At 43.9% G+C, this 22,867-nt stretch overlaps 1 protein-coding gene across 1 annotated transcript; it reads right to left on the reverse strand.

The window, feature by feature from the left end:
* Positions 1 to 175: 175 nt before the first annotated feature.
* Ipk1 (Inositol phosphate kinase 1) lies at positions 176 to 20,259 on the reverse strand. Its single transcript, XM_077423208.1, is given in 8 exon segments — positions 176 to 710; positions 1,147 to 1,508; positions 1,603 to 1,812; positions 1,899 to 2,324; positions 2,431 to 2,636; positions 11,499 to 11,703; positions 20,054 to 20,214; positions 20,217 to 20,259. Coding segments are annotated over 8 exon segments (1,794 nt in total). The 5' UTR covers positions 20,245 to 20,259; the 3' UTR covers positions 176 to 514.
* Positions 20,260 to 22,867: the final 2,608 nt, after the last annotated feature.

The raw sequence follows: 22,867 nt of genomic DNA on the forward strand, positions 1-22,867 counted from the left end.
ATTGCTCGTACGAAAATTCGATCGCGTTAGTGCGATATTGCGACGTGGTTGCCTTTTACTGTGCTCGACTCTATTGGTCAGTATATTGCAAAATCATAATCTTTACGATCTTCGTCGAATTTATACATAATACTCATTTTTATTAATTAATATCGCGCAATTACGTGCACCCTCCTTATATATTTTTCATATAGATATTTATTAAGTAATAACACGACATGTTTATACAATCAAATTTGAAAGACACAAATATAATAACGTCATATATGACATAACTACAAAACATTCACCTTTTACCGTTTAAACTAATATATCACGACAATCACCCGTATCACATGTGTCGATATACTATCATAAGATACTCGGATAATCATGCAATTTTGAAGAATTTTTTTTTCCAATTCTCTCATCTTTGTCTATTTAATTAAGTGCACACGCTTCCTCTATTCTAAATAGATTCTTTAATGTATATTAAATACTATATCTACTAGCATCGCTTTTTTCTTTCAGATAATTATCTATTTGTAAAAAGAATATCTTCTTCCAATAAAGAAATTACGGAATCAAAAATATCCACGTCTCGTTGTCGATGCTTTTCGATGGAATGAACGCTTTTCGGGTCCAAATCCGAGACTCTGACGCTGCTTAAAAAATAATGTTGCTCCGAAAGTTTTATCGTATTTTCCACAGGCATTCTTGACGCATTTTTCCTGTAAAAAGAGAAAAATGATAATTTTTACAACTATTTACGACACATCTAATTATCCGAAATGCATTTAATATAGTGAAAGTAATAATAATCATCCATATGTTGCACATTTGGCGCTGATAAATAATGATTCACATTATACATTTATGAATTGCAGATTTTATGAATTAATTATAATTATATTAAATCCACGATCAAATAATCATAATCAGATAAACTAAGTATCCGCTGCAAGTGCTGCATTGGGCAACTATTATATGATTTGGACAATGGCTATAGAGAATAATTAGAAAGCGCATTTCCTCTCATAGAATCATCGCGTTAAATCAATTTTATCAATTGTCGTCAACTTTGCCTTTGTTATAAGATTTATACTATTCTCGGCACTTTAAACATGCAGTGAAAATAAAGGCTATTGTTTCGAACAATACACTTACGGATGCAATTCGCGGAAGGTCATTAATATCGAACAATCTCTGGCCGTGACAAATAAAAGGTAATTTTGTAACGCTGACAAATGTTCGGCGGTAATCTGCATATTTGCCTTTCGCTCGTCGTCATCGTTGCTAGTTCTTTGATCATACGGATGACTCTCGTTTCCATAAAATGGTTGGCGCGAATCTAGGTTGGAACTAATTTCCGTTTGCGATACAAGAGCGCCGTTTACAAACGTTCTGTCGGCAGATAAGATACATTCTGATCTGGCGTTACTATTTCCATTAAAATCGTCATCGTGTTCTTGTGCAATTGTGCTCTTAAGAAGCCTTTCTTTCACGGTCTCCATTTTCTGGGCTGCATTCTGGAACAGAGAGAGAGGTAAATATTCCCTAATGTATTCGTGCATTCGACAAAAATTCCTTCTTTTGTACGTGCATGTGTATGAAAATACATACCGTAGGTTGATCGAGTAAAGCGTGAAAAATATTACAAGTTTTATTTAATTTTGTCAAGCCGGAGTATACCATATCGTCATTTAGTACCGGTGCGAGCTTGGAATAAATGCTGTGAATGTAATTAGTATTAACGTAAGACAATCGCTGCATATTCCACATTCGCTCCAGCACCGAGTTCTTCGGCAATTCGCTACCGTCAAAATTGCACTTCTGCAAGATAAAAAAGATAAAAGTTAGTTAGAGGGCGACGATTATTATTTTCAATAAACAATGATTTTCAATGCAAGTATATTTACCTTTTCCGCGAGACGAAGGCACCATTCGGCTCTCGCGACCGCGCCTGGTGCGGTGCAAAATGTCGTTGAAACATGATTCGCGAGAAAGAGAAAATTACGTGAAAGGGAGATGGGCGGCAGTTTCAGCTGCTCTTGGGCGATTGGTCGCGTAAGGACGGCACAAACCAAATTGCAGAACTCGTCGACGCGGCGAGCTTGTCCGCCGCTCTCCGTTGCTTCACTCCGAAACCACTCGTCTAGCGCGTTCTCTAGATTATTTGGCGAGGACGTCTGATCGTAGACGACGAAGCCATCTTTGAAGATTTTCAAGTTGTTCTGCGGTGCTTTCAAAAGTTCTTCTATTGCAGCTTTCATGCGCGTCTCCACCCCGGAGAACAGATCGAACGGGCAATAATTACTGCGAGCGGTGATGCTCTTCCTCCGCAGCTAAAAAATTATTTTCTTTTAGTATATCATCTATTTATATAACAATTGGGTTGTATATATTATTATTTGTGAAAATAAAGTTAAAAATCAATGTTTTATTAAATACCTTGGCGTACTGATTCAGACAATACGGACATCCAGGAAACCTCTGCTCCGCCTTTGGTAAGTATCCCTGCTTCGGCTTTATCTCCACGCAGAAAGTCGAACGGCTTCGGAAGACGGTTTGATCGGATTCCAATTGCAAATCCAAAAACGTATAATCTGGAAACTTTGTGGCGTATGTGTCCGTGATTTCCTTATGCCGTCGTTCCTCTGCAACAATGTAAGATCGATCGCGATAAATATCCCATCGTGTACTATTTTCTTCGCTTATTTTCAACAAATTTAATTTTATCTGACTGCTAAATTCAACATTGTTGTATAATAGTATAACGATAACATACGCGCATATAAGTACGGTCCTAAAATAACGAATGTTCTAAAATAAAATTCCTTCAGCGGAATTTTGCGGCGGAAGGTGGTACCGCGTAGACACAACGCGTAGGCGCGAAACACTTGCGATTCACGTGATTCTGAAATAGAAGAAAAGTCACGCGAGCCGCCGCGCTGACCGCGGTGTCGAGAGTGCTTTTAGCGAATAGTAGACTAAATCGCATAAATATAGTAATATAGCGATGTAGATGCGATATAGATGCCGAAAAGAGATTCGTGACTCTCTTATTACGTCACTCGCAACAAAACGCGCTTCGTTCGCGAGGACGGGGTAATTTAAAGACCTTGCATCGCAACAAGTGCGATTTATGAATGGCAGATAGGTGATTAACGGCAACTAACACGGCCAAATACGACTTTCTCGGTAATTAAAAGATATCCAAATGTCATAAAAAGAAGAATGAGGAATTCAAACACCGCCCACCTTCTCCCACATACCGTTATCTCTCGTATAAGGAACTTTCACAGATTACGTGTATAGATAGCGTACAATAATGGCAATGAGAGAATAACGCCAACTATATGAATCATACTATAAATGTTCTATGCGGCAATGCATTCCGAGAAAAAAAAACACTACAGGGAAACTGTCGATGTCGCGTTCGCACAGGAGTTACGGCGCGAGCTCTGCGACACGAGTCTAAAGAGCGCCGTCGTAATCTCTCACCGACGACGATTGCGAGACGATCGTTTATCGGGGGGTAGCATAAATTAACGAGCGGACGCGGACGCCTGAACTTTCCCTCCGCGCATTTGCCTCCGTCGAACCTACGCGGCCGTAAGATATTGCCACGATTAAACGCGTCAAACAGAAGTTACCTCGTTATCTCGCTTATCCTTCGTCGGAATATCCGAACGGGTATCCCAAATTGGATGTACTCCGTTAGTCACTCGTATCTCTCAAAATCGTTAACGACCGGATACAAACCGTGTAGTTATATGACGTTATGAGTTTCACGAGAAAGCGTCATAAGCCCGTTAAGAAAAACATTATACGATTGCGAGACGCGACACGCGTTTGAATTTAATGATAATTAATGCCGCTTTGCAACACTCGTTGGTCGTCGGGGGAAAATAAAACGAAGAGAAAGGAACGAGTTGTGAGAAAAATCAACGTGGAAAATTAATTTTTTCTCCCAACGTCATTAAAGTCGAATATTAAATATACCGTATAAGCATTCTACGCATTTAATCATCGGGTACTCTTTGCTCTCGTCGGTCTCTACTTATTTTTTGCCTATCCGAGAGTTGGAACAAAGCTATTTTGCTGTCATGTAAACTTGACGGCACAAATTTCTCTTCGCGTGATGAACGTCGAGCGAAACGAGAGGTACCGTCTGTGTCAAAGGATAATGACGTACGGTAATTTCGCTAAATGCCGAGCACGCGTGACTTTAAATCTCGTGCATCGTGCACGCAAAGTTACGGATCGATCGTCTTTCCTTTTTCTCTTCAACGGAGAGAAAGCTGCATGCACAGCTAATACGAGCGAATGTATAATTTCTTCGGAGCTGCTCGTTATCTCTCCTGCTCCGAATTTGTATCGAGTAATTTTACGGTGGTTTTTTTTTTGTTATTTAGATTATACAGATATCAAAATCGTCTACTTAACGAGCTTGTGCAATAATGCATTTGACAATGGTCTTGGTGCATCGAATTACGTCCATTACGTGAATCGGTATCTTTTTAAGGTATACGTGCAATTTACGCGCGCGCTAAAGAGGTCAATTACTCCGACCAGCCATTTTCGTTCAACTCTTCGTATACTAACGTCCGTTCCAGCCTACGTTAGTATTGTTGACCGTATCGGGTGAGGACCGATTACAACATACTGTATCAACGCTCAACGCGGAAACGTAGTATCGAGATATTCTCACGCCAAGATAACGTTATGTATTTCTGCGCCGCGATCATTAACGCGTCATTAACTGCATTTTTCATCGTGGAAGGCGAACTGGTCGGTAGCGCTCGGAAATGAAACAATTACGAATCTTAATAATGCCTCGTTACGTAACTTGGAATGAGAAAGAGAGAGGCAGAGAAAGAGAGAGAGAGAGAGAGGAGGAAAAGAAAAAAGCGGAGAAAGATAGAAAGCTATGTATATTTTTAAAATCTTATTTTGTTTCATTTTTAATTTTCTTTAAGCAAAAGCACGCAAGATATATCATAAATTGAAACTTTTTAGATTAGAGATGTCAGATCTATCGCAAGGGAAATGCATAGGGAGATAATCTCCGGCGTGGCAGCGACGACGATACAGAGTAGCCGGTGCCGCGATAGGTTTACACAGTCTTCGTTTACACATTCCTCGCTTCAATCTTTCAAAATAAACGTCCGACACGGCCGCGGCGGTCCAGTTGCAAAAATATTCCGCGTGACGTTGTCGATCTCCGAAAATAGACGATACCGAGGACTACTCCGGAAAGTGAGCGAGATCGAAGCGAAAAAAAAAAGCGGAGAATCTCACGAGGTTGCGGCAGGTGCAGCTTGCGTTAACGCGAACCATAAAGGCGCGGTGCGGTGTTGCGTTATACCCGCTCAAGTATCGAATCGTAAGAATTTCGAGTTCCGCGAGGCAACATCGTTTCGAAAAATATACATCTACACTCTCTCATAACATTTTTATATTAACTTCGTCGAAAGGGAAGAAAGGGGACGCGTTGCAATATGCGTACACATTACAGTGTTATGTTCAAACGGCGGCGTATATATCTCCTTCTTCGAAAGCGGCCGCGGGGAGTGTCACGATGACGACGCACGCGTGATTCGATTTTCGCATTTCGCGCACGGATGGATTTCGCCGACGACGAAATTGACGGTGAAATTGCCGCGGTATTGGCGCGTGGCTGACATCGTATTTTTGTCGTTCGGTTTCGCTAATGACACGCACGAGAGCGTGCCGCGAAGCGACGCGACGCCGACGCGACGCAACGCATACGTTTACAGCGAGAAATCGATACTGCCGTATCGCGCGAGTGCGCAATATCGTCGGAGATAACGGCGCAATTCCAGCCCGCGAATAACACGGCACGCGGATAAAAATATCGACAGTCGCGCGAGAATTTCACAATGTGCGCGAAGGCGTTCGCGGACCCGATAACCTTAGGCGAATAACATCAGGGACCCCGAGAGAGCTTTTACGTTATCGGAGGAATGCCTGACATGTGTGACGTCCCGCGATGAACTTTCTGCTGTATTTTTTTTAGGAGATTACAATTGATTCTCGATGCGATAATCGAGAACACGAATAAATACCGCGTAAAATATTTCCAGCTGAATTATTCACGCTCGAGATGCGCGTAGATATACGAAATGGAAATTGCGAGGAATATTGAATTTGAATTTTACATCCCGAGCGATAAGGAATAAATTAGATACGAGTTGTAGTTTAAACTGTTATATCGCCAAACATCACACATTTGCCTTTCAAAGACACCTTTTCCCTCATATAAATTACATATGTTATGCGTTAGGAAGCGCGGTAATTAGCCGCGTTTCCTTAACGATATTTCTCGAAACAGCGCAGACGCGCTCGGCGCTTCTCGCGAAATATATTTTCTAGCCGCGCATGTGACGCCGCGCGCCGTGACGTCGTTCACCCTCGCATATTCCTTTCGCAATCGAGCAACTTTTGCCGACGAAACGACCAACAGCGGTAGAGAGGAGGGCGGTGGTGGCTTCTATTTCCAATAGCCGCCGAAGAAAGTGCCAACCGTATACGTGTCAGAATATCGACGAATCCGCGAAAAGAAAAGCAGCGGAAGAGCACGGCCGACCACTTGTTGCATCTGCAGCCGCGGGAGACCAGACCGGATAGACTTTTCGCCGGTAAACCGGTGTGTAAACGGATAAATACAAGTTTATCCGGATAAGTGTGAGCGCGGTGGTGGAAACGCAAAGGAAACATATGCGTTCTGTGTGAACTCAATTACAGAATTTGATAATAACATCAGTTTACTTCGTTAATTCTAACGTATTTATTTCTAAGAAGAACATAAGTTACGGTAAGGGCGTGAAAGATCCGGTAATACAAAATAATTAAAAATAAATAAATAAATAAAACTAACAAATATAAGAACGCGGAGATGGAGAAAATAGAAGAAATAAGTGAGAAAAGTAAGTAAAAGAAAAGTAAAAAGTAAAAACACATAAAAGTAATCATATGAGAGAGAAAAGAAATATATGGCATTATTAAACGAAATAAAATACGTAGCAGAAACGGAAATTACATGCATAAAAGAAAATAAAGACACGGTGACCGAGTATGAACTCTCGCCGCTCGGTATTTAGTAAGTATAATAAACTTGTACCTACTGGTAAACTTCGGTAAACCGTTCTGACACGCATACGCCGACCGCACGCCAATGAGCGAGAACCGTTATGTACGCGACGCTTATGAGAATAAAAAGATGACATGATCACAATTCACACACACACACACAAACGCGACTGCGGCACAAAGAGCTTTGAAGCTTCCTCAAGACTTTTCTCGTAACGAAGAAAAGTCTTATTCTCGCGCCACATTAATTTCCGTGTCGTCAATTATACGAGGTAATATAAGAACGGAATTAATTCGTACGCGTTTGCGAATGCGGGATCGCGACGTGACGCGACACGGGACACGGAGTATTCCGATTAGCATCTCTTCCCAGAGCAGCCCCTCCCTGGATGCAGCCGCGCGTAAATCCTGCCCACCTACCTTATCGAGGGTTTTCTTGCAGGACCCCGTTTCACAAGGTCTGCCCAACAGATTTCCGGTGGAAAACACCCGACACGTCTATGCGTAAACAACGCCAGTCCACGCCCACGCGTGGACGTACGCAAACGAGTATATTGAACGTCTATCCAACAATTCCGTGTTCGTTTTACGTGCAAACGCGCGCGCGTGCTCTGTCGTTTCCACGCGAAAAACGAGAATTTATTCTTTATTTTTATCCTCTATCGTTATATTACTTATATTCTATTCATCCAGTATATATATATATATCCCCGTTATTGCGCCACGTGTGTTACGTCAAAAGCCGCGTATTAAGGAAGGATTGATGGTTAATTTAAAATAATCTCTGCTCGTAAAGATGGCTCGGGTGATCGACGGATCCCGATAAGGCGCGGAGCGACAATTGCCCCGGAGCGATTTCGCACCGAAAGAGAAAATAAGGGAAGTAGTTCCACCGAACGAAATTACCGCGCGTTGCATACAATGGGCGGATCTCCTTCTCGCCGATAGCGGATGATAAACGTCGCTGCATTATTCAAAAATAAATCCCCGCGCGCGATCTCGCGTTTTCATTATTGTGTGCGCGTGTAATAAATGTTCTCGAACAAAACGCATCCTTCTAGGACGAAGGTGGAGACAGAGGGAGTCGGAAAATCTTGGCGAGATAGAGATGGTCGTTTCCCCCTCGTCGAACAAGTACGTAAGCGCTCTTCTTCTGGCATGCCTTCAATTTAATTAACTTTGTTATTTTATTATATTGACGCCAATCGTCTCGAACGTGACTCTCTGGAATCTCTCGCAGTTTTTAAGTGCATATAAGCACCGCTGTCAAAACAGTCGCCAAATGTTATACGCATGTGCATCGATGATCTGATTTTGACCTTTCGCGCAAGAAAGAAAACTGTGAGACGGGACGGAGACAGGAATATAATATGTATGCAAATATTGTGAGTCCTCGCTATGCAGTCAAACGTAAACAGAAAATATATACGTATATATCATATTGTTTTATATCTTTTCCTGATAGGATCTCCGACGCGTTAAATATCAGCGAAAAATCAAGCGTAATATTTTATCGTGCTCTAAAAATATCATTTAGAAGCTTGTAAACCGAAGGAGTCGCACGTACGTGTTTATTCGAAGAATCGTCACGCTATACGGATAAACATTGTAGCGAGGAATCTGTTTAACATAACTTAAAGAAATTAAAAATAATTTCCGTCAGTTTCTGCTGTTAGTTAAACAGCTGTAAAAAAGATAAAAAAAAGCTAAAAGAAGGCTATATGAAAGCTTATACTTGCTATCAGCTTAATCCGTCATGATCGCACGACGCGGTGACGTCCATCTCTACCTATATATTTATCAACGGTTTCCCCCTTTTAATTACTATAATAACTGCTTCTCTCTGCAGCAGTTGCCAGCATCTTTCTGACGTTATCCGTCGCTGTGTGTACACGCGCCGACTTCATCGAAAAGACCTGTCTTTTTTACATCTTGCCAAATAATATTCGAATTTTTCGAAGATTGAGAATATTATCGAAAATAGCGAGGTCGAAAAACGAAGCTCGCGCAGACTTCGTTAATACACCTTCTGTTCATAATATTCTAAGTTTTCTCGAGTGAGAAATCAACAGGACGGAGATATAGTTTTACAGAGTTACAGACGTCCTACTCGACGATATACAACGACTATTGTGCCCACTACAAAAACCAGCGGGTAAGGATTCAGTCGCGTCTCTCGTCAATGAAATTTTATTTATCGCGCGTTCTCACGCACATACTTTGGATTCTCGTCCTTCGTCCAGATCAATGATCTCTCGGCCGATTTCGCGGTGCGTCGTGGCGTCGCTGAGAACGATATTTAAATCCTCACTTTAGCTTTTCCGAAAGAGCGATATCTCGAAGGACACGGAGTCGTGGCCTTTTTGTAGGAGTGATCGTACATATGACCGTCGCGGCCAACGCGGCGTATCGAGCGAGATGCGCCGCAACGCTGAATTTTTTTTTTTTTTTCGTAAATTGCGAGCTATACGCGTGAAACTCAACGTTAAATTAAGAAACGTGATTCAAGTATAGCGGCAGGAATTATGCGGGATACGTGTGACTCAGAGACATCAAGGAGGAACGAGGAACTTGAAAACGGATGGCGGCGAAAAACGATAAAGCAATGACACGGTACTCGGCGCGACCGCTGGCTTTAGCGCGTCTCCTCGAGGACGCTTCTCGTCGGACGCGAGACGTCATCTTTTTGAGAGCGCACAGCTGCAGGCGGAGAGTGTGAGTCGCAGACAGCCCGCAGGAGCCGCGCGTCGTAAATTTAGTCCGGCGCCGAGGCGGACGCGGCGCATAGCACTTTATTTCCCAGCACGAACGAAAAGCACCAGTCACCGTCACCGTCGCCGCCGGCGGCCTCGCCGGTCGGAGCTCGCGACATTTGGCTGAATTATAAGTCAATTGTAAGTGAGTTTACTATCGATCGACGCGCCGGTATCGGGTCGCTCTCGATATGGGAAAGCCGCGTCCGTTGCTTCTCGAGAACTCGCTTAATTAACTCTCGAGAAATGGAATGCATCGCGCTGATCGTTTCGTTCCGATACGACGGTAAATGTTATTAAATCGCAAAGATTCGTGGGCAAATGTAATGGTTGGTCGCGCACGAGTATATAGACGCAGAAGCGAATGAAGCGATGGATATGGCACATTTAACCGTAGATTGCTCTCGAATGGGAAGAAACCGTTTTCTGTGTACCTATACCTACCGCATCGGTCGCTTCGCGGCGAAGCGAGACTTCGAGAGGAGCGTACTCCATCGGTTAGAAAGCCGTCGAGATAAAATATCAATATAATTATCGCCGTTGATTATTAACGGCGAGAATGATATTTAATTCTTCGCAATTTAATACAACAGGTTAAATCTCGGCTGTAAAACGTTATTAAAATCTCGCGATTTCGAACGCGAATATAAAGAGACGTACGTCAATCGAACATCGTATTATCATAAGCGTAAAAATATATACATCGAAAAAAAAAGAGATTCTTTTAACAATCTCTGTAACACGACGGCATTGTAACATTTATCGCGGGTAATATTTTTGCTGTACTTAATAGCTGTCCGACGTGGATTCTGTCTGCAACGACGAGAATAGTTGCGCTGACTGTGCTTATATATTTGCGAGAACAATTGAATTTGCGAATTCAAAAGTTGATTAAAGTCGCCGAGCTTAGCGACGATCTGTCCATTAGCGTCCGATATCGACCAATTGATTCGAATAATTGAGATGGACAGTTCTCTTTTTACAGACGCTCCGTATATATATATATATATATATATATGTAATATCGTAACCCAATACGATCGATTGCATGGCATGGGAAAAAAAAGGACGAGAGTAAGGTGCAACCGAATCGCCTGTTGTTCACAATATTGCAACCGAAATCGATGAAATTTCAGCTCCAGACTCCTCGCGTGTATTACGAGAAACCCGGTGTCTCGGGAGGCTTCAGACGCGGAAAGATCGTTATTCGGCCGGAGCGATCGAAAAATAAGGTGCGGCATCAGGTGTACGCGCCGACGAAGAACAACTCAGCGACTACCTACCTTAATAAAAATAAGAAGATGGCACGACCAAAACTAGTTACGATACGCGGCAGCTGTTCGTTCGCGTTTGCTTCCCGAGAAAGAACAGCACGATTACGTATAAATATTGAAAACTTATATTCTGCCGGAGAAAGTAATATATACGGGATGTGTGTGTATGATAATTAGATGCGTGCAAAAAAAAACCATAAAACAAGACGCGTAAAACCGAAAGTAGCAGCTAATTACACAAAATCGCGAAGGCTCGTGAAACGATTCAATTTTCGAAGCCAATACATTTCGTGGGAATCTCCGCATATTTTATGCAAATACGAGGAGCGATGAAGAGCGGTGCGATATATCTCTGACGTGTGGGAAAACAATTTACCTGGTCGGAGAGGGCGGACGGCGTCCGACAATTTGGCTATATCGGCCGCGTCGTAACGAACAATTTCAGGGATCTGCACGTAAGAGCCCAAAAAACAGGAAACCACGTTCCTGGCGTACCCCACCTCCCGCTGCACGCGTGTTCTGCCGCCATCCGGTGAAACCTCGCCCGGTAACGACTTCCGGAATCGTATTACCGTGTGCTCCTGAAAGACGAAAAAATAAATCCAATATAAAGCCAAACAACGTCGATCGCATATCTTGAAACGCATTATCTTTTGGCAAACATCGAATAGGAATACTAATTATAAGTAATATATACAGCATGTAATATTGAATAATTTAATTTCGACATCCTTACGCTGTAAACACAATTGCGCGTGCAAAATTACATTCTATTTATAAAGTCATACGTAGGAAGAAAATCGCATTCAAGGTGGACAATAGCGCGTTCGTATATCTATTTTCCTTCCGTTGGCGATCTCGGTCTGTCTGAACAAATTAAACGACCCCGCATTTTCTATGCGATACCGCTTGTAAGTATGTAAGGTGGCTCCTCGCGTTATCAGGAGCAGATCAATTCCTCCCAACCAACCTGGCGACCTCAGCAACCGGCGAGTACGTAGGTCGACTTTATGAAAAATTCTCGGGTTAAAGATAACGGCCAAGCCGCTCTCGTCCGCGGCATGCTCGACTTCGTCACGGCTTTTACGAACGCTATTAATCGATGAACGAAGCCATTGCAATTTTTGCACCACGACAAGTATTAAGGTGACGATATTTGAGTAATCGTCCCTTTTTCAAGCTTTTCTCGTTCTCTCGTCCACTACATTATGTGTATCTTCTCACACTCTCCAAATGAGAGAAATGCCGATAATTCGAAATTCGAGAACATTTTGTATTCTTTGGACGTTTAGACAATCCGGAGCCTCTTGGACGGAACGCGTAAAACAATTAATAATGTAATACATATGTTATTGATATTTCTGAAAAGGCCAACGGTGCCAGATCCTTCCAAACGCAACACTTTTATTACAACACGAAACCGTCCGTCATCGAATCTTATTCGGGATTTCGAAAGGCAGTCATTACTCGCAACAATTTCGTAAGGTTTGGACAAGCAGGCGAATGTAACCGTTATTTAACAAGCGTGGCGCATTACGCGCTGTGATTTTCGGCACGGCGCGGTCGACACGCTCGATCACGGCTGTCGACAAATATCGCGAACCATGTCGAATTTGGTAATCTTACATGGAAAAAACGAGCGATGACTAAGCGCCATCGTTCCGACACCTTGCGTCCGTTTTTACGATTTCGATCTACGATCGCGTCCTAATTACGATTCTAGATGAGTATCGAACCCGTGAAAATCGGATTTTGTCGCTTTCCCGAACGAATTGATCCAAGTTCCAGATCCAGATCGATGTTTCGTTTGGTGACTCGCTGCGATTTTCGGGACGGGCTCTAATCACTCTCAAAGTATCGCGATAAACGACGACATTAATTACTATATAGGGCGCGCCGGTCTTCTATACAGGAAACCGGCTCTACTACTCGCCGGCCGACGTTTTATCATGTAAAAAGACAGGAGATGAACGCTCGATCGCCCGCCGCGCGCGTCGGCCCAATAATGATGTATACGGTGAACGCTCGACGGGCAGTTGCTATACGCGTTCCACTTTGCTGACCGTTCGCCACGATATTCGCGCCAACAATATTGATGATTCGATTACAGCCGCGATCTTCAGAGGTGAGTAACGTCGATGTACAATTGTTGCAAAAACAAACGGTAACGTAAATATTGGATGGAAATATATATAGACGAGCTGTTGCAAAAGTTGTTAAATACATCGAAAGAGTCAACCGTTCGTTGATCCCGTTAGTGACAGATTTATATCTTGAAGTCTATAATATGAATTTCAATTATAGCACAATATCTCTCAGAAGACATTTATGTATGACATAATGCAATGTAAAGGTAAATATAAGTTGCGATAAAAATTATCTCTTCCATAAATATTTAAGTAAAAATAATAATAATTTTTAGAGAGATAACGGAACATTAGAAAATCGAGAATTCTCGGAATATACAAAATTATTGAGCCATCTTCTATCGAGTTTCAGTCGTTCAGTAACATTCAGCAAGTGGCAGTTGTTGCGAGGAAATATGAGGAAAACACGAACGCTTTACGCACATAAATTACGCAGGAATAATATACGTATTTAAATAATCTAAGTCGAGGAAGGATCTTATATAGGATAGGCAACGCCGTTAATATATGACTGTCAGGAAAGCATGCGTTAAACAGAGCAACGCTTAAAGCTTTTTAACATGCGCGCATGTTTTACAACGACATTCGCCGTCATAATTCACATGCGTTCACAGCGCGTCCGCGTGAAAATACACAATACAATTTGGAACGTTCAATTTCTCGCGCCTCTCGGCAAATCTCTCAAGAGCGTGTGACCCAACGTGAACCACCAATCGATATATAGGCTAAGCCGGCTGACGTGGCTGCAAGTTCTTCATGCGTCACGTCTATTAATGCGGCTGTATATACCTGCCTGCGTGCGTCTTTTTTTTTTTTCGTGCGAGGTCTGCCAACAAAAGTATCTCCACGCGGAGAAAATACATTGCGATTACGGCATGTCTAAAAATACTGGACGATTTAATATTTAAATTGAAATTCGTTCAAATAATAAAATTATATAAATTTAAATCGTGCCAGAGGCTAATCGTGTTAGAATGCAATTTTTTTTATAACGTCACCATTACTATTAATGTTAATGACCGCGTATTCAAAAATAGAACATAAAAATATCGAGAAGAAATGTGATATTGATTTCTTGTAGTTTCGGTTAATTGACGGCTTATCCTTGCCGGTGATAGATTCACGACGCACGGCGCTAAATAAAGATTGAATAGCAAACGATCGGTAACGCGAATTAAATTAATTGCCTATAGTAGAACAACATCTCGAGCGGGACGAAGCACAGCAAAAAATGCTAATCGCTTCTACAGTTGCGTAAGCGAAATTAAACAGAAGATCACGAGGCGCGTTTCGACCTCGTTGAAACGCTCGACGTGACTGCTGCTTACATTAAGCTGCCTATACTGTTGTAATGTTTCTACACGCGAGTAGTTTTTAATAGTTAATCTACGTACGAGTGACCCCGAGACTAAATAACATCTTTTTTTTTACGCAACGCAATGTGACCAAGTCGAATAACCATGTATGCGAGTCCGATAAGGATAACGCGCCGCACTATCGGGTCAAGCCTGTAAATATAATACACATAGTGTATCGCATTCGATACGCTCTCAATGCGCGGCTTTCAGCGCTTTCTGAGGATACCCTTGTCAACTATCTCCCGTTGTACAAACGCGGTACTGCACAAACACATTGTAAAAGTGACGTAACTGCTGTCGCGAGAGTCCAGATTAGATCGGAACTCGCGCATCGTTGGAGCACACGGGAACGAAAAGGGTGTCCAAACATAGAAACAGAGCAGGAAATCGATATCGACGCCGATTCGTTTCGATTCAGCGCAACGCGAGAGAGAGAGAGAGGGTGGAAGGGAGAAGGAGAGACCGGATGCCCGCTTCGGCGAACCGTGTCCAGCGCGCGATCTCATTAAATTCAACATGACCCGTTCCCGCCCGCTCGCGACAGATCGGACACGGAATCACGCGGAAACCTCAACAACGCTGGAACGACGCGACGTCGCGCCTGCAGCTACACCGCATAATGCGCGCGAGCGCGTTAATTCCCCGCCGAAAATGTCGCGCCGCGACGAGTTTCGCGGTTGAACGCGGGTAGTGTATCGGCGGTCCCGGTTACCAATCAACCAGTGAATAAATCGAGACCATATCCCGATATCGTCTCGTTTTTCTAAACGATAGAGCGTTTAGCACGGATGAAGAGTCATTTCAACCTGAAGCATGAAGCAACGACATCGAGAGAAGGTAATAACAAAGATTGATCGGCGATGTTTATTATCGAGAAGGATCCCGCTGTAACAAAGAGAGGACGAAAATAAACGATTAATCTTCTCGGAGAGTTTCATACCGCGACTGTCCAGTGGACACATAGATAGTTAAGGGTTGACGACCCCCGGAACTCTCGGAAGAACCGTGGAAGCGTATTAATTACAAATCGCTCCGAAGCCATCCATCGATCGACGTCCGACCATTCATCACCTGGCGATCGCCAGCACAGTTCTGAGTTCTGAGGCGCGCTAAGGATCGATCGGTCGGCCGCGGTCCCCACTTCAGTGCCCTCCTTTCTTCCACCACCCGCCACCCGCCCGTACATCCCCGCCGCGTCAACCGGGGGGTCAACGGCCAGCGGTTAATGGTCCCTCTTTCTCTCTCTTTGACCCGCTCTCCCATAAACGCCTCTCTTCTCTTTCTCTCTATCTCCCTCTCGCGCGCGCGCGCGAGGAGACTCCGCTTCGCGGTTACTCACTACCGCGTCCCACTCGCTCCCTCTTCCGCCTGTACACCCTTTTCTTCCCTTTCTATCCACCCCCGAATCCTCTTCCCGTCTTCCCTCTGGGCGAGCTGCAACACGTCCAATGGCGTGACACGCGCATCGGCCCGCGATCTATGACCGATTAGGCAGAGATAGGCCGCGCGCAATTATCCGTACCTTGAAGAGCGAGACGCGGGTCGCGCGGGGAACGGCCGGACGGGTCGAACGGTTATTATACGAGCGGATGGGAAGAGCAGAACTCGCGGCTCGCGAGTGATGGTTTTACATCCGATCGATACGTCCTATCGACCCCGATCCCCGATCACATCGCGACGGTTGAATATCAAACATTGCCCGACCCTCCGCTGCCGTTACCTAGTTTCCTTCAGCTGACAGTAAAGCTCGAATTGAATAATCCTTCCATCTACTTCCATCGCTAATGGCGCGACGATAATTCGTCATACGCACGCAGCCGTATCGAACTGCAATTTCTGGCTGATTAGAGGCTACGACGATTGCGTACGCGATTATGCAGACAGAAAACAGCGTTTCGCGAAACAAATACCGATTGTGGTAACGTCAAGGCCCATGCTAGTCGTCCAGGATATATCATTGGCCGTGCGTATTAACCGCGTCAATGAGACGTCGCTATCGGCATGCACTTTAGAAAATAGCGTAATCCCTGTGATCACGAAGAATCTGAGATAATCGAGATGTGATTCAACGAACGTCGAACGGCATCGTGCAGGAGAAGGGCATCGTCGCATCGGATCGAAGTCGCGTATCTCGCGTGATCAAAGTTCTCGAAACTCGCAGTCTGCCAACGTCACCAACGATAAGTCGCCTCGCGCTGATGAATGAGCCTTCGTAATACTCTTGCCGAGGCTTCCTCAAAAGCCTCGTCTAAATTTCAATTATACATTCGCGCTTCACGCCCTGAATCCCCTCCTCGCGTAGTTCAACGAGAGACACACCGCGAAGGAGGAATCCTTCGCCATTACTAGGAAAACTGGTCGTACGTGGCACGTATCGCGGTCGGGTATCGAGCAGAACGGCTATCGCCGTCTCAAAACCAGGTTACTAACATTGTGCTAGGTTGGGTTGGAAGTTGGAAGAAGAACGAGCCGGGAGAACGATTCGAACACACGGACTCGTCAGAGCCCGTCGTAAAGCGCCGTTGATGCCGATAAACGCGGCGCGGCGCGGCGGCGCGCAGGAAGATAACGAAACGTTCGCGGGTATATATCAACGGGGTAACGACGTTTTGCTCCCGCGCAGCTGGTGTGTCGCGGTTAACGACTTAATTTACTCTCCGCCCGATACCAATACGCGCGAGCGACAGCCAGCACGACAAAATGTATCCTAAGAACTCTCCTTCCGAGAACCGAAGAATCGTCGATAGACGTATCGAATCGAAAGTCATCGAGAATTGAAGAGACGAAAAGATGTGCATTGAACTTTTATTTATAAACAGTATTGAAATGCTAAGCGTTCCGAAGACTGAAGTCTCGAGTCTCGAAGCGCACTCACGGCGATCGTAAGTTTTTCCATTCGGCGCTCGTCCTCCCTTCGCAGCGCCGATAGTCCCTCGAAGTCGATGCAGCCGAGTCATAATAAAATTATAAACCCACGGCGAGGATGACTCAACGCGCAGGTTAAGGTCGCTACGTGAAGAGGAAATACGTGACGAAAGGGAGGAAAGAAAACAAAAAGGAAGAAAAAGGGGAAGAGAAGGAGAAGAAGTCGGTACATCCTACCACCGCGAACCAGACAAATTTGCGATTATCGATGCTCTTATGTTTATTTAACGCTTATTCGGTGGAAAATTCCATGCTTTGAAATTTTTAATACAGCGTGACACCAGCATACCGATACATTTTCTCGATACTGCCGATATCGACAAGTAGGTATCCGAAAGAACAGCTCCAATCTACTTTTTTTTATCTGCCCTATCAGCCGCGAACGGAGCTGACCGTATATGCAAGTTCGACAAACTCGTCGACGAGCGCAACGAGGTAACGGCCGACGATGCGAAATGAAGATCCGGAGTTACGCTGTTAGTACGAGTGCACGCTGTCATCGACGTGCGCGGCGACCGCGTGACATGAGATGAGGTATCGTTCGTGTTTGGCTGGAGAAATCACGTAGCAGAAATTTAATCGGTACGTTGATATACGTTATCAGCATTATACGAGCGTCTAATCCGCCCAGGTGATGCTAAAACGCTCAATTTTCCGCTTAAAATTTGATCCGGATACCAAGAGTTTGCGATATGCAAAGAGAGACAAATGAGAGAAAATAAGAATCGCATAAACTGTAATCTATCCGTGGCATAATTTCCGATATGATCTCGCGTTCTTTCCGATATAGTAATTATGATTTTTCGAGAGATTCTGCGTGTCCATCGCAACATATATACGATAACGGTAATTCAGTCCAGGTCATAGAAGTTGAGAGCATATACAAACTTGCACACATACACGCTTATACGATTATTATCGATCCGCGATAAAGTCCTCGATGCATCGGATGGAAACGACGGGCACGTTCGCTCGGCGTATCGCGATACGACCGTATCCGATCCCTCGAAATGCGCACCTGAGAAGACGCGCAAAATGAAAAAAAATTCATTTCCTGCGACGACGACGACGACGCGATCAGCATAAATAAACGGTAGAGATAAAAGAGAGCGCGGTCGGCGTGGACGTCGCGTCGCGTCGCGTCGCGTCGTGGGCAATTAAACAAAATTATTTATGCTTATGGATCGTTTGTCCGCGTCCTGAAGAAACACGCGGCTACGCCCACGCGAGATCGTCTCTTCCTGCCACGTAGAGGCACAATTGTTTCGTGTATACGTACAATTATTAAAACACATTTCCCGATTGGTCACGCAGTTATTAATTATTCGCTAATTACAGGGTGTGTCAGAAAAGTACCGCGCGCACCACGCGTGTAGAATTTAGGGTGTTTCGTACAGACTGTTCCGTGTTTCTTGCGTATCTCATTGTCTACAGATTTCTTATTTCTTCGCGTTGCAATAGATTTTTCCTCGTCGGAAATGTTCGCGATGCGGAATCACGCAACAACACGAACGCGAGAATCTCTATCATCTTTTTTTTACAATAATTGCGTTATTAACAATCAACGTGTTTTTCCTCGAACTGTATTCGAGGCCGTTCTTGCGAAGTTATTATCGCGCGACGATAACCTGATGGGAATTTTGTGCGAAGCCCACGCGAAGAAATTGCGTGTGTTCTTATCTGTTGACGAGACAACTCGTACGATCGATTATCGTGGGAGAGCCTCGCGCGCGATACGCCCTCCTTCCCTCTATTACTTGATGCGATCGGCATTTTTGCGTTGCGGACGAGTAGCTGGTTCGCGCGTTTTTGCGCATTTGCATCTTAATTATATTGCATTTATGTATATAATTCGCTATTCGCTATAAACAGCATTTAGCAGTCGCGCACAGGTATTAAGTATAAGACGGGCTTCTCCGTTTTTCTCTTCGACACTATACTTACGCATTTATAAAGCTTCCTAAGAAAATTATTCCATTTAGAAGCGTCTAACATAATTATGTGTACGCACGTGTAAAAGTAAAACACCGTTAATACTCTTATTCGTGTATTGAACGCGATCTAGAAAATTAGACTTATATTGAAAAACGAACAAAAGGAGTTGAATTGTAAATCAACGAGGACACCGAGAAAAGAATCGACTAACAAAGTTGCGAACGGCAGTAGTTCAAAAATGGGATCAAAAAGATACCGTACACACGTCGCGATACGGCGGAATCCGCGAGAGCAAAGCAGAAATCCGAGTTTATCCAGGCTTTGTCTTACTTGGTCGCGGAATCGTGGAAATCTTCAAGAGGGTTCATCGACGAGACTCGCGAAGCGTAAAAGAGCGGTGAGCGAATAAAAGAAAGAAAATGTTAGCTGAGACTTCTTGCTCTTTGAATATTTCAAATATTTCTCAATCGACGAGTCAAATCGTGTTCATAAAATACTTTTAAGTAACATAAACGACCCGATGTGCAATATACAAAATAGAAAAAAATATGTGATTAACGACTTACGTGTGGCAGCGCGATAACGACATTGGCGTTTCCTTCTCCTCTATAAATCGCATCTTCTACAGCAAGAGCCGTAAGGGGTAAACTCGTCTCGGGATCGAACGATGATTCTTCCCTCGGATCTCCGGCGGAAGCAGGCGTCGTTTCTAAGAGAAACATGATGGTTTCGGATGTACCATTTCGCCGTTTCTCATCAACGTATCGTCAAATCTGTAAGCAAACAAAAAAATGTTTAGTCAATATTTTCCGCAATTTTCCGTAATTTTGAAAATTTTGGCGACTTTTTTTTGTCAATCTTTTAGAATATTCACCATATGATTGTTAACATGATCGAACAAACGTTTGGAAAGAAAATATAGGGAGCAATAAAGAAAGACAAAAGAAATTTGAAATCTTCAGTGTCCATTGGATTTTTAACCCTTCGCGTGTAACGTCGGGTCACTCGTGCCCTGGCGAAAGTGACTGTTCCTTGTTTATATAAATATGTTGTTTAAACAAATGAAAAAATCGGCAATATAGCGATTGATCCTTAAAGTAAGATAGTTAATAAGGTAACATGAATTTTTTCAAATTTTTTTAGAACACACAAAGTATTTTTTAGGCGTCGGACGCGACGTGACCCGACGTTACCCGTTACGGGTGCCGAAAAAGACGTTACACGCGAAGGGTTAAAATTTATGGTATTGTATACAGAAATAATAACGAAATTTGTCCATCTAGAAACTCTAGAAATCTGGAAATATCTATAGTTCTAGACTGAGAGATTGCCGCGCATGCGATAGAATTCATTGCCTCGATCGACGAATCGGAAAAGTTTTTGCGACGCAATTCGATATCTTTGTTGGATGTATATCCACGCTGACGTAACGCGCGACCGTGCGAGATATCAAGTCGGTCAAGATTTGCGCAGCCATGACATTTCCTTAAGCTCGACTTTGCTGACCGGTAGCGGCGCGCGATCGTCGAAGAAAAATCGCTCGCCTCCGGTAGTCGGTGAAAGCCGAGCAAAGGCCGCTACGGCATTTCATATTGCCGTGTAACCGTGGAAATTCAAAAGCCGACCGATCGATTTCGATCCGCTATCAAGATTGCGCGATGGTATTTCGCAACGTTTCGGAGATCGCGATCGGTCACCGTCGTCGCCGCCGTCGATATTAGCCTTCGCGGAAGACCTATCGCCGAGGGTTTGGCCTTAACCCTATCGGGATCGCGTCCTGATCAATGACATCGAGTCGATCGGCAGATCAGAAATACACGTTTTTTCCCTTAAATATCAAACCACGAAAATAGATGACGCGACCGCGAGTACTTATAGTCTTTGTTTTGGCTATTGTCTTGGCGTCAATTGGAAACGCAGTCATGCTAATGAAAAACGGTCAGCGGAGGCAACACTTTCTCCCGTGCTAGATTCGCGAAACGACGTTGTGTAAAATAGCCGCGCGCCGCCGTTTGTTTTACTAGCCTTACCTGCTTTGAGTTACGTAAACTCCTTATTCAGAAATACGAATTTCTCACACTAGAAACCGCCTCGCCTTTTAGATACATACGAAGCCTTTCTGTCTCCAGTGACGTAATTACCCGCTGCCAATGACCACGTAATTGCATTGCAAGGAACGTCGACCGCGTGACAAACGTTGAGGTATAATACGAACGTACATCGTTGTCCCTCGACAAAGAAAAGAGACTTACAGTAGAATCGCACATAAAAGTACAATTCAACGAATCACTTGATATTCATAAAGAGAAAAAAATTACTCGTGTACAGTTATCGTGAATCGTGAACCTTGTTCGCCGGTGATACCGAGTTATAGAGAGAGAGAATTGCGTTACGCTATTACTCATCGTAAAGTGACGCGCGCTATTACACTCTGACGAACAAATGTCTCTCGTGAGTGGTGTGGCAAGTGAGATTCGATCGGTTACGAAATATCTTATTGGAAAAAAAAGCGTTCGTTCTCTCGATGACGTATCGATCAGTCGAATTTCGTCAGATATTTTCAAACGCCACGAATAAAAACATGATATTAGATAGCACAGGTAGAAAAATTAATTTTTATTAAACGCGGGACCACGTCTATTTATACTGGTTATTGACGAATAACCTGTTGAATTTTATAGACTCGTCAAGCCTGTCGCGCTGTCCCTCGAGTGATAATGTAAAAATACGCTCGTAAAGTGGTTCTTGTGCAATCGAACGCTTAAAACTGTCAGACCTGACGGTCGGAGTAGCATCTGGAGGGTTCGATGCTTGGAAAGCGACACTGCCGATTGGTCGCGCTTCGAGAACTCGCGAAATCGGCTGTTCTGCGCGTTGTGCGGTTTTCCAGTGACCGTCATGCGGCTATATAGTATGCGCGCTTATGGTATACTCCGTCTCCGTACGCTAGACGCGAGACGATGAGTCACGCGAACGAAGTCATTTATGCCGGTAATAAAAAGAGAACTGCGACCGCGAACTTTCGAAAGCGTCGTTAATGAGCGCGTTAGCGTCGAGATGCAAATCAGAGGTGCGTAAACGTTCTGGGACCAAGCTTTTTTCTAATAACTTCCGCTCAAATCAATGATTCCACGCGGAAGGATCGCGAGAACAAGTTTTGTAGAAATGTTCATCGCATAGAAATATTCGTCGCAATGCGAATGAAAAATTGTGTGCTGTATGCGATCTTCAGTCGCGCGCAATAAAATTGGGGCGTGATTCCAAAAAAGTGAATCTTTTCTCCTTTTCTGAATAGAGTCTCGTTTATTTCGTCATCAATATTACTATACGAGACTGTTCGTTTATTTCCCCTCGCTATAATTCATAATTCAAGATACGCG

This window comes from Temnothorax americanus, unplaced genomic scaffold (genome assembly GCF_048541705.1).
Source record: "Temnothorax americanus isolate GAGA-0224 unplaced genomic scaffold, ASM4854170v1 Scaffold77, whole genome shotgun sequence".
Lineage (NCBI taxonomy): Eukaryota > Metazoa > Arthropoda > Insecta > Hymenoptera > Formicidae > Temnothorax > Temnothorax americanus.